We start from the raw sequence: 13198 nt of genomic DNA on the forward strand, positions 1-13198 counted from the left end.
CCAGCCTCCAGGTACCGAACACAAATCCAACACAAAATTAGGGCAGGGGTTCTCATTTTATGGGGTCCGGAAGGGGTTGTCCCCCCTTCTCCATAGAGAAGTACAATAAAGTTTACAATGCTTCTCTATGGAGCAGGGGGGACCCTTTTGGGACCCCATAAAATCAAACCCCCAGATCCAATCTTCACCAATTTTTGGGGTTTGTGCAAGGAGAGTCCATGGAAGCTACCCTGAAAATGTGGGAACTCTACCTCCAAAATTGCCCCCTCAGGAGCTTCGAAAATATCCTCGTAGACTATAATGGTCCCAAATGTTTTGGTAAACCCGGAAATAAAGGCGAAATACAAATTTACTGGTATGAGTATTCGGCTTATTCTGGGTTTAACAACAACAACAACAACAAAAACCAGGCCCAATAAACCTGAACCTGAAATTTACCGAATTTTTTTGTTTTGTTTTTTTGCACAACCCTAGTTCGCAGCCATCAGTAGGAGTTGAGTCTGCCGTCATGGGTAGCTTATCCCTTCCTTTCTAGTCAACGTGCGCAGAATCGCTTGCCTGTGGAATTGCTGGCTGTCATTCTTTATGAAAAATAAAATTCTGACAGGCACCCGTATCCAATGCACATTACATTGGAAGTGAATAATCAAGCATTTACTTGTGTGCTTGGATTGCCAACTCCAATTTGGGAGATTCGGGGAGGTTTGAGGTGAAGGGTGGGGTCTGGGGAGGAGAGGGACCTCACTGGTAGGGTTGCCAGCACTGGTTGGGAAATACCTCGAGATTTTGGGGTTGCAGACTGAGGAGGGCGGGGTTTGGGGAGGGGAGGGATTTCAATGCCATAGAGTCCAATGGCCAAAGGAGCCATTTTCTCCAGGTGAACCGATCTGGATCTGCTGGAGATCAGTTGTAATAGCAGGAGATCTCCAGCTACTACCTGGAGGTTGGCAACCCTACCTTACTCACTGGGGTATAATGCCACCATCCAAAGCAGTCATTTTTCCCCAGGGGGGACTGATCTCTGTCATCTGAACATCACTTGTAATTCCTGGAGAGCTTCAAACCCCACCTAGTGGTTGGCAATGTTATGTACCCACTGAGGTTTGCAAGTAGCAGACGAATAGGGTTGCCAGGTCCCTCTTCGCCACTGGTAGGGGTTTTTTGGGGTGCAGCCTGAGGAAGGTGGGGTTTGGGGAAGGGAGGGACTTCAATGCCACAGAGTCCAATTGCCAAAGCGACCGTTTTCTCCAGGTGAACTTATCTAGATAGGCTGGCGATCAGTTGTAATAGCAGGAGATCTCCGGCTACTACCTGGAGGTTGGCAACGCTACAGATGAAGCCAGATTCGGAAAGTAGTTGGAAAGCATAACTACAGTTATGCATAGCTACAGTTTCATCTGGAGGGAATAGGACCTGGAAAAGCTGGAAAGGAAAGGCAAGGAAAGGAAACAAGAGGAAAAGGTACCAGCTCTAGCAGAAGAAAGGAATGGATTTCTGCTTGATTAGGATTTTGATGATGTTTTATGCAAATCTAATGACCACTGACCTGTTTTGTGCTGGCAAACGAATTAAAAACCTTGGCATCAGCTTGGTTTTTGCGCTATCAGTAGATGGCAGGAGATACCACCGAATCCCGCTCAGGACGGGAAGCAAAATCGGTGCCTCTCTTTCAGCCGAGCCTGAGGAAAATATGACTCACACAGAGCTCCACACATTCTTGTTGATGGCCGGGGAGAATTATTTATGAGTATGGATCTGTGTTAAACTCTTCCACTCTCGACTCCCCCCCCGCCTAATCTAGAGAGGTTAAGGTAAGTATTAAAACAATATTGGAATGAATCTTTGCGCAGGGGAAGGGTACCTGGTCATATGATTAATTGCCCGTGTCGTGAAAATTAATTCAGTCTCATAAATTGTATTAAATGGATTCACGGCACCTGTGAAAAAGAAAACGTGTGGCCTCTATTTTCACAGCATAATCAGGGTGGGGAAAAAAAAAAACCACCTGGCTGCAACCGTATGCAACCGTGCGGGCTGGAGATCAGCCAGTTTTCCCCTAGGCGTGCACAAATAAGATAGGCTCGAATTTTTTAGGCATTACTCAGAACTATTTTCCTCTCCCGGTATCTCTTGGACTCTGCAGTTGATCAAAAGGCCAGGGGAATGGTTTATTTAGGCACTGTGTGTGTGTGTGTGTTTTTTTAAAGTTGGCCATCTGTAGAAACCTTAAATAGAGGATCTCCTCGCAAAGCCCCCGTGAATCAACGCTCTGTTTAGTCAGGAGATCCTAATTCTAGTTTAGGAAGCACCCACTTTAGGGATACCACCCTCCAGGTGGGAACTGGGGATCCCCCGGAATTGTGGCTCATCTCCAGACTACAGAGATCAGTTAGCAACCCTAACCCACATATATGTGCGTGTATGCTTACACATACCCTCACACACACAAATGATTGCATACTGTGTATGCCTGAAAACAAGAGCAAAGAGCAGAGGGGTTTGAAGTGGTGGAAATCTGTCATCTGAGAACTGGGAGTTTGGGTCTTTTTTGTGGGGAATTACTTTTTCCCACTTACCCAACTCTAAGCTCCATTGTCCTGTTTGTAGGGTTGCCAACCTCCAGGTAGGGGCTAGAGTTCTCCTAAAATTACAACTGATCTCCAGACTACCGAGACCAGTTCCTTAGACTCTAGAAATGTCCCCGAATCTTTATGGTAAAGACCACAGAAACATGGTGAAATTCCTAGTGTGTCAATGCGGGGTCCTTTTTTTCTCCCTCCTCTTCATTTCTCGAGGGCAGGTTACTGGGGGTAAGCAGGCAAATGGCAAGCCTAATATTTACTGAAGAACCTTTTACACTCTTTGGCATAGGCTACAATTATCCAGATTAGTGGGTTGGTCCTTACCTTTTGGTCTCATTCCCTCTTTAAATATATCTCATTTTTGCTTTTGGGAATGTCTTGTTAATTTTTTTAGCATGAGTTCTTTGAGTCTCCATTCTTCAAGGTTTACTTCCTTACCCAGAATCTCAGAAGGCAAATCTCTGTGAGTGGGGAAGGGACCCATCTGGTATCCAATGAACCACCCTTACAAATGCGTGCAGACCAAATCCAAGCAAAACGCAGAGTGCCTTTTTACTAGGGTTGCCAGCTCCAGGATGGGTAGGGTTGCCAACTTCCATCTTGGAGATCTCCTGGAATTAGAGAACTGACCGCCAGATGACAGAGATCAGTTGCCCTGGAGAAAATGGCTGCTTTGGAGGGTGGACTCTAAGATATAAGACCCTGCTGAGGTCCTTCTTTTTCCCAAACCCCACCCTTCACAGGCTCGACTCCCAAAATTTCCAGGATTTTCCCAATCCAGAGCTGGCAACCCTAGGGATGGAGAATTCCTGGAGACTTGGAGGGGGTGCGTGGGGAGGGTGGGGTTTAGGGAGGGGAGAGACCTCTGTGGGGTATCATGCCATTGATGCCACCCTCCAAAGCAGCCATTTTCTCCAGGGGAACTGACAGTTATCATCCAGAGATCAGTTGCAATTCCAGGAGATCTCCAGGTCCCATCTGGAGACGGGCAACCCTTAGGGTTGCCAGGTCCCTCTTCGCCACCGGTGGGAGGTTTTGGGGGGCAGAGCCTGAGGAGGGCGGGATTTGGGAGGGGAGGGACTTCAACACCATAGAGTCCAATTGCCAATGCGGCCATTTTCTCCATGTGAACTGATCTCTATCAGCTGAAGATCAGTTGTAATAGCAGGGGATCTCCAGACAGTACCTGGAGGTTGGCAACCCTAGCACCCCTGCTTCTCATAGCAGCTGCTAGGGTGTCTTTTGCAGTGTGTTGTCGGACAAATACATTTTACCAAAAGATTATATTTTTAAATCAGTGCAAAGCAAATTATGGCAGAGTTCGAACCAAATGCACACGCCAGGCAGAGTACAGCCCCCGTTAATGTATAATTGAGGGCGGGTAAAGATGCCCGGTGTAAGATTTGTCCCTGTTTTTTTACCAGTGACATTTTTGGAGGACATTCGTCAGCCACTGCACCAGCTGCTGATATCCAGAAGCGCTGCGTCTCGGATGAGGCTGCCCAGTGGAAAGAAATGTCAAGAACTTGCGAAATACACTTGGCAAGGCGACCGTTGGGTCTGCCAAACTCGAGGGGGGGGGGAAATCTATGAAAAATATGCTGAGATTTTCAGCTATGTCAACTCTGGAAGGCGTGGGCATATTTTAAAGACACACACGCGAGTGATTCCAGCCCGTCTTGTTCCCCAGCGATCTGGAGAATGTTGCCAAGCATCTCATTAGTGGAACAAAAAATATTAATGTTTTAAATAGTGAACATTATTTTGTCTTTCCTCCTCCCAAGGCAGGGTTACCCCATGACTCTCCTCTTGACCTCCTCCTACTCCCAGTATATCTGATTTATTTTCCTGGATCGGGACACCCCACCGATTCCGTGCCAGCAGAGAATTCCTCTCCGTAATACATTCCACATGGGCGTGCGGGAAGATCCCACTGCTACAACGTGTGATAGTTTGAGCACAGGACCAGATCTGGGAGACCCGGGTTCGAATCTCCACTCTGCCACGGAAGCTCGCTGGGTGACCTTGGGCCAGTCGTTCAGTCTCAGACTAAACTACCTCACAGGGGAGAAAAGGGAGGAGAGGAGAATGATGTAAGCCCACCTGAGTCCCCTTGGAGGAGAAAGGCGGGGTAATGAATGAAGTAAATGAATACATTTAAATGAAATTCACCATTTACCAGTGGCAGAGTACAGGCTGAGTGTGCTTATCTGGACTTCTTGGAATCAGAACTGGTCTGTATTTTGGATCTTTCCATCTTTTGGAATATTTACAAATGCTTAATGGGATATCTTGGGGCTGGGACCCAAGGCAAAACACAAAATTCACTGATGTTTTAAATATGTTTTATGTACACTTTATACACATAGCCTGAATGTAATTTTAAACAATATTTTAAATAATTTTGTGTACATTCGACCATCAGAAAGCAAATAGGTGTGCTGCTGAGGGCCTGTGAGTAATGTAGGGTTGCCAACCTCCAGGTACTAGCTGGAGGTGAAAGGCAGGGTAATGAATGAAGTAAATAAATACATTTAAATAAAAATGTATTTAAATGCTATTACAACTGATCTCCAGCTGATAGAGATTAATTCACCTGGAGAAAATGGCCGCTTTGGCAATTGGACTCTATGGCATTGAAGTCCCTCCCCTCCCCAAACCCCTCCCTTCTCAGGCTCTGCCCCAAAAAACCTCCCACCGGTGGCGAATAGGAACCTGGCAACCCTGTTCAGAGGTCACCTTGCTCTCCCCGCATGTTCTGCCTGCTTTTTCCAGATGCCGTTTTAATAGGGTTGCCAGGTCTCTCTTCATCACTGGCGGGAGGTTTTTAGCTAACCTATTAGCGTTAGCTAACCTATTAGCCGGATGCTTCATGGATAAAGCCTGCCTCGGCAAAGTAAAGGAGTCCTCGGTGCACAATCCTTTTGCAAAGCGGTGGGCGCGATCCTGACGAAGCTGACCACTTTGACGTCTCACCCTTTCCTGCGGGAGAGATTTGGGCATGTGCCGGCAGCAGCAGGCTTTGTGTGTGTGTGTGTGAAGTGCCGTCAAGTCGCAGCCGACTTATGGTGACCCCTTTTTGGGGTTTCCATGGCAAGAGACTAACAGAGGTGGTTTGCCAGTGCCTGCCTCTGCATAGCAACCCTGGACTTCCTTGGTGGTCTTTAGAAGTGCTTAAATCCATGGAAACTAGGATCGCCAGCCTCCAGGTATTAGCTGGAGATCGCCTGCTATTACGACTGATTTCCAGCCGATAGAGATCAGTTCCCCTGGAGAAAATGGCTTTTTGGCAAATGGATTCTTTGGCATTGAAGTCCCTCACCTCTCCAAACCCCACCCTCCTCAGGCTCCGCCCCTAAAAACTCCAGGTATTTCCACACCCAGAGCTGGTGACCCTAATGGAAACTCAAAACTTGGGCTGAGGGGGAAGACCTGAGGGATATGTGTAACCTATTGGCTGGAGATCAGTTGTAATATCAGGAGATCTCCAGCTAGTACCTGGAGGTTGGCAACCCTAGGTTGGTTTGCTGAAAGTAGGAAAGGGAACAGGTGAATTCACTCCTTCTGCAAGTGCAAATTCAGCGACGAAAAGGAGAGGAACGCAGGGAAAATACTCCACGTGACACCCATGCATGTGTGGTTGGAGATGGGCCAGGGTCTTGCTAGTGAAAAGCTTTTGAAAATGAACCACAAAAAATGTTAAAGATATTAAATTTATCTTGGCCCTGAAATATAATTCTGAGGCTGTTTGCCTGCAAAATCAATGCGCATAGATTTATATCGACGGAAATTTGCCTCTGCTCCCAATCACCCGATGTTGAAGATAACGAATGGTTTATGTGAGAGCATTTACTGATAATTTATTAGGCAGTGAGAAATAGGTAAAACAATAGCATGAGGATCTGAGGAGTTGTAAATGGGGAAAGAAAAGGGCTGCTAAGGGGATGCAGATTAATGTAACTACCGTCCGTTTCTTCCTAAAGATTCTTTGCAAGAATAACATGTAACACAAGTTGGCATAAGAACCTAAGAACATAAGAAAGGCCCTGCTGGATCAGACCAAGGCCTATCAAGTCCAGCTGTCTGTTCACACAGTGGCCAACCAGGTGCCTCTAGGAAGCCCACAAACAAGACGATTGCATCAGCATTGTCCTGCCTGTATTCCACAGCACCTATCATGCTCCTCTGATACTGGAGAGAATAGGTATGCATCATGTAAAAGGTAAAGGTAAAGGTCCCCTGTGCAAGCACCGGGTCATTCCTGACCCATGGGGTGATGTCACATCCCGATGTTTCCTAGGAAGACTTAGTTTACGGGGTGGTTTGCCAGTGCCTTCCCCAGTCGCCTTTCCTTTACCCCCAGCAAGGTGGGTACTCATTTTACCGACCTCAGAAGGATGGAAGGCTGAGTCAACCTTGAGCTGGCTACCTGAAACCAACTTTTGTTGGGATCGAACTCAGGAAATGAGCAGAGCTTGGACTGCAGTACTGCAGCTTACCACTCTGTGCCACGGGGCTTCGTGACTAGCATCCATTTTGATTAGTAGCCATGAATACCCCTCTCCTCCATGAACATGTCCAATCCCCTCTTCAAGCCTTCCAAGTTGGCAGCCATCACCACATCCTGGGGCAGGGAGTTCCACAATTTAACTATGCGTTGTGTGAAGAAATACTTCCTTTTCTCTGTTTTGAACCTCTCACTCTCCAGCTTCAGCAGATGACCCCCGCGTTCTAATATTATGAGAGAGGGAGAAAAGCTTCTCCCTGTCCACTCTCTCCATACCATGCATAATTTTATAGGCCTCTATCATGTCTCCCCTTAACCACTTTCTTTCCAAGCTAAACAGCCCTCAGTGTTTTAACCGCTCCTCATAGGGCAGCTGCTCTAGCCCCAGGATCATTTTGATCACATTTTGGTTTGCATTTAGAGCACAGCAGCCCAAACTGCAGCCTGGCACGTGGGCATCAGTGTGCAATCGACTCCTCTGGGTCGGCTGAAGCCATAGGAGGCAACAGGAATGCAAATAGGCCGTGCGGCAGGCAGAACACTATTCATCGAGAGTTTACTGCAACTGGGACGCCTCCCAGGTCATTTTGGCTGTGGACGATTCCATTCCTTCATGATTATCTGATAAAGCGCCTCGCATAACATGCCAGATTGCCTCGATTTCTTCTTTCGGAAGGAGGAATCCAGTTGAATGCAGAAGGGCACAGCTTTGCCGCCAATCAGTTTCGAATATCGCCTGTTCTCCTCTTTTCTTTGAAAATTACCTTGAATCTATCATGCGCACGCTACGGTAGGCACGCTGGTGCAGGTTTCCTAATGCTGTAATAATAATAATAATAATAAAAATGTAACCAGCCCAGGTTAAGTAAGTGATTGCTTTGTTTTCGTATCTGGATTAGAACAAACGGGCTGCATTATTCCTGCTGAGTCTATCCCCATATTGGGGCATTTAATGAAATCCCCTCCCCTTTGCATACTCAGTGAGGCTGGAGAGATTTTGATCTCTGTCAATTTCCCTGCAAATTCTCCCAGTCTGGAGGGAGGGAGGGAGGGAGAGAGAGAGAGAGAAGATTAGTGAAGGTATAACAGGATTTTCCTCTCTAGTTTCATTGGTCATTTCCAGGCTATTTTAGAAAACTGCCTTCCGACAGACACATTGTTAAAGCGGCAGGTTACTATTATTAACATTTTTGCCTCTTTTCGGGCCCCGCATGTAGGTGCCGTTGAACTAAGGAGATCGTGTAGGTACCAGAAAACACATCTGCGATGCTGCGGCACCTTCAGAGACGGGTGATTTAAAGGAGGAAGTGGTGGGGTGGTAGTGGAAGGGTTCAACACCCCCTTCCCCAGGGATATTTCCCCAACCCAATTTGGCTTCCTCACAGCTGCTATGATCTTTTTTTTTAAAGACCCCTCTTCAGCGTGGTGTAGTGGTTAAGAGTGGTGGTTTGGAGTGGTGGGCTCTGATCTGGAGAACCAGGTTTGATTCCCCACCCCTACACATGAAGCCAGCTGGGTGACCTTGGGCAAGTCTCAGCTCTCTTAGAGCTCTCTCAGACCCACCTACTGCACAGGGTGTCTGTTGTGGGGAGGGGGAGGAAAGGAGATTGTAAGCCGGTTTGATTCTTCCTTAAATGGTAGAGAAAGTTGGCATACAAAAACCAACTCTTCTTCCAGTGTGGTGTAGTGGTTAAGAGTGGTGGTTTGGAGTGGGGGAGATCTGGGTTTGATTTCCCACTCCTCCAGATGAACGGCAGACACTAATCTGGTGAACTGGGTTGGTTGCCCCACTCCTACACATGAAGCCAGCTGGGTGACCTTGGGCTAGTCACAGTTCTCTTTGAGCTCTCACTGCCTCTCGTACCTCACGGGGTGTCTGTGGGGAGGGGAAGGGAAGGTGATTGTAAGCCACTTTGATTCTTCCTTGAGTAGTACAGAAAGTCAGCATATAAAAAACAAGTTCTTGTTCTTGTTCTTGTTCTTCTTCTTCTTCTTCTTCTTCTTCTTCTGTTGCAACAGGGTCTCTGGGTGTACCACATAGTATGCGTTTATTTATTTACTGTATCCATACCCCACCTTTCTCCCCATTGGGGACTCAAAGTGGCTCATGCCATTCTTCACTCCTCCATTTTAGCCTGAGACCCTGGAGAGCCGCTGCCAGTCTGAGTAGGCAATGCTGACTCTGATGGACCAAGGATCTGATTCAGTAGAAGGCAGCTTCATGTGTTCATATGTACTCTACCAGTGATCGTCTTCTTCTTGGGTGCCCTTCAAACCTGGAAGCACAGAGCCTAGATGGACCAGCCTCTGAATTAAGACGCGACTCTGGTATACCTCATGACACCAAATTACCTCATGCAGCATCACAGATCTGGCCTGATGTGTACTCCGATAAAAAGAATGAAGGGACATAGCATTAGATTGACACACTATAGGAGAGATGAAACAGGATAATGTCATCAAACAAATGGCTTGTATTGCTATCATACTGGGACAACAACTTTCAAAATAATACTGAACTTTTGAGCAGGAGAATCATAGAATCTTAAGAGTTGGAAGGGACCACCGGGGTCATCTAGTCCAACCCCTTCCACACTGCAGGAAATTCATAACTGCCTTCTCCCCACACCCCCTGTGACTCCTACTCCATGCCCAGAAGATGGCAAAAAAGCCCCTCCAGGATCCCTGGCCAATCTGGCCTGGAGGAAAATTGCTTCCTGACCCCAATGTACGATCAGCATTACCCTGGGCACGTAAGAAAGGGCCACAAGAGCCAAACACTGAGGCAAGTTTGAAAGGAATTGACATTTGAAAGGAATCGAAAATGCAAAACGGTGCTTTATTTTCATGATACTGTGTCTTCAGGGTAATTGCTTGGGGGTGGTTAATCCGTAACGGCTCATTTGCACATGCAAGCGTCGCCTGACTAATCCAGTGATGAAAATTCATGTACGAACTGGCCCGGGCAGCAGGTGTGAGCCATGGGTACCAGAACCCCTGCAGAATTTACCTATTCCGAAGTCGATGGTGGCTTCAGAGACTCGGTGGAACCTGCGAAAGATCTCTCTTTGAGCCAGAAAAGGAAAAAAATCCTAACAGTGAAGGGTTCCCCGCTGAGGGGAAATTGAAAACTTTAAAACAAAGAGAGAGAGGCCTTGTACTCCGTGAAATATGTGATATTTGAAGGATAAGGGGACATGTTTCCGTTCTGCGGTAAGCATCGTATTGCCGGGAAGTTAATATGCAAAGAAGCAATACGATTCTACTTTATCAGCTCGACTAAATCATACAGTCTGCAGGAGAATTCTTCTTTTTTCCCCTCGCCATGTACCAAATAACAATAAATCAGGGTGGTATTGCAGACAAATAAAAATAAGCCATTTTAAACACATACACATACACACATACAAACAACCACGTACATATCATATATTTCTGGTGCATTTTCTCGCCCATTTGGAGAATATCGTAATAAAACCCATTTTTCATTTAGAAACAAATTAGGTAAGATGAAATTTCCATGACAGAGAAAGGGTGGGGGGGGGAATGTCATTTCCTTAGAATAATAATAATAGTAATATAATAAAAGGAACGTAATTTTGTCTTTCTGGGAAGAGAGTTGAACAGCTGGGCAGTACGGGGCACCATCGGATGTAAATTGAATGGCACGGAGCCTGGCAGGACAAAATCAGCTCATTCATTGTGTTTTATCAACAGTGTATAGAAAGTGCTGTCTGGGAGAATAAAAACACCTATTAAATATGAAGTTGCCCACAGAATGAAAACCTTACTGGGCTTGCTGGAGGTACCCATAAGACCCTCCCTCACACCCGTATGCTTTTGGCATTGGTGCTGCCGCTGTGTTGGTCAGTTGGAATTTACTGCGGCAGAGATCTTATTATCCTCCCATTAGTAGGGTTGCCAACCTCCAGGTAGTAGCTGGAGATCTCCTGCTACTGCAACTGATGTCCAGGTGACAGAGATCAGTTCACCAGGAGAAAATGGCCTCTTGGACAATTGGACTCTATGGCATTGAAGTCCCTCCCCTCCCCAAACCCCACCCTCCTCAGGCTCCGCCCCAAAAACCTGCCAGTGGTGAAGAGGGACCTGGCAACCCTAAGGCAGAGGTATAAAGCTGTCTTGGGTGTCCTGGAGACGTGCAGCTGGTATATGTAGGGTCGCCAGGTCCCTGGAGGCGGAGCCGGAGGAGGGCGGGGGTTGGGGAGGGGACGTCCAGGTTGCTACGCAGAGGCAGGCAATGGCAAACCACCACTGAACATCTCTTGCCTGGAAAACCCCATGTGGGGTCACCATAAATTGGCTGCAACTTAATGGCACATCCCACAACCATCCAATATTAGGCAAGAGTGATCAAATAGCACCCGTTTCTAGGTAACCAGTTCTTGATCTGCACTTCAGTAGCCGGCATCTTCATGTTTCCACTGGGTTGATTTCCCCACTCCTCCACATGAAGCCAGCTGGGTGACCTTGGGCTAGTCACAGTTCTCTCAGAGCTCTCTCAGCCTCACCTACCTCACAGGGTGTCTGTTGTGGGGAGGGGAAGGGAAGGTGATTGTAAGCCGGTTTGATTCTCCTTAAAAAGGTAGAGAAAGTCGGCATACAAAAACCAACTCCTCCTCCTCCTTCTTCCTCCTCCTCCTCTTCTTCCTCCTCCTGCTCTTCTTCTTCCCCCTCCTCCTCTTCCTCCTCCTCCTTCTTCCTCTTCTTCTTCCTCCTCCTCCTTTCTCTTCTTCCTCCTCCTCCTGCTCTTCTTCCCCCTCCTCCTCTTCTTCCTTCTCCTTTTCCTCTTCTTCCTCCTCTTCTTTTTCTTCCTCTTCCTCCCCCTCCTCCTCCTTCATGATCTAACAGGTACCAGGAAATGGGTCACAGGCTTTCCCTTCTGTGTTGAGGCATCTGTCCCATTGTATAATGCTACTTGTCAACAATCAAAATGACACCGGAGGACATAACCCCATGCTAAGGAAATTGAAGCGTTCAAAACATGACGTGGCACTCCAAGAATATTGTTTTTAAAACCCTTGCTTTTAGTGGATCAGTTATGCTTTAAAAGCCAACATTTAGGATTGTCCTTGGGTAATGTAAAAGCAGAGATGAATGCATCTCGGGCTGGAAAAATGTCAGCTTGAGTTACCATTTGCTGTTAAAAAGAGATGACGGGGCAAGATGGCATGAAAAGGGTTGAGCAAGAGCTGGGGTACCAAATGAGGATTGGGATCCTTTTATCTAAAGAGCAACCATGGAATGGTTGCATGCCTATTATTTTAGGTGCTGTGGAACGCAGGCAGGATGGTGCTGCAGTCGTCTTGTTTGGGGGCTTTCTAGAGGCCCCTGGTTGGCCACTCTGTGAGCAGACTGCTGGACTTGATGGGCCTCGGTCTGATCCAGCAGGGCTTTTATTATACTCTTATGAATATCAGTCATGATGCATCCCTATTCTCTCTAGTATCAGAGGAGCATGCCTATTATATGAGGTGCTGTGGAACACAGGCAGGAAAATGCTGCTGCAGTCGTCTTGTTTGTGGGCTTCCTAGAGGCCCCTGGTTGGCCACTGTGTGAAGAGACTGCTGGACTTGATGGGCCTTGGTCTGATCCAGCAGGGCTGTTCTTATGTTCTGATGGAGGATGGGGCTATCCATGGCTACTAGTCCAAATGGATACTAGTCAATGCATATCTATTCTCTCTAGTATCAGAGGAGCATGCCTATTATATGAGGTGCTGTGGAACACAGGCAGGAAAATGCTGCTGCAGTTGTCTTGTTTGTGGGCTTCCTAGAGGCACCTGGTTGGCCACTGTGTGAGCAGACTGCTGGACTTGATGGGCCTGGGTCTGATCCAGCAGGGCCTTTCTTATGTTCTCGTACCTTCCGGCAGTGACATCAGCATGCTCGCGCCAACCCCTCCCCCCATATCTCCATCCCACCCCTCCCACTGTTTGCCAAGCTAAGCCTGGTGACCCTGTTTTCGAATCTCACCCTCGGACGAGTGCAGCTCTTGGAAGCGTGGGTAGGCCCGACACGCCTCTTCCGTTTGTCTCTCGGAGTAACGTTGGGCGAGGCTCTTTTTTTTTTTTTAATAAAGTGAATTTCTC

The 13198-nt window shown here is 47.3% G+C and overlaps 1 protein-coding gene across 1 annotated transcript in view; it reads right to left on the minus strand.

The window, feature by feature from the left end:
* Positions 1-12993, minus strand: part of CAVIN2 (caveolae associated protein 2) — a 58245-nt gene extending 45252 nt beyond the window's left edge. The window contains exon 1 of the mRNA XM_056861234.1: positions 12972-12993. Within this exon, the coding sequence (XP_056717212.1) occupies positions 12972-12993 (22 nt within the window). The remainder of the gene's footprint in view (positions 1-12971) is intronic.
* Positions 12994-13198: the final 205 nt, after the last annotated feature.

This window comes from Euleptes europaea, chromosome 15, assembly GCF_029931775.1.
Source record: "Euleptes europaea isolate rEulEur1 chromosome 15, rEulEur1.hap1, whole genome shotgun sequence".
NCBI lineage: Eukaryota > Metazoa > Chordata > Lepidosauria > Squamata > Sphaerodactylidae > Euleptes > Euleptes europaea.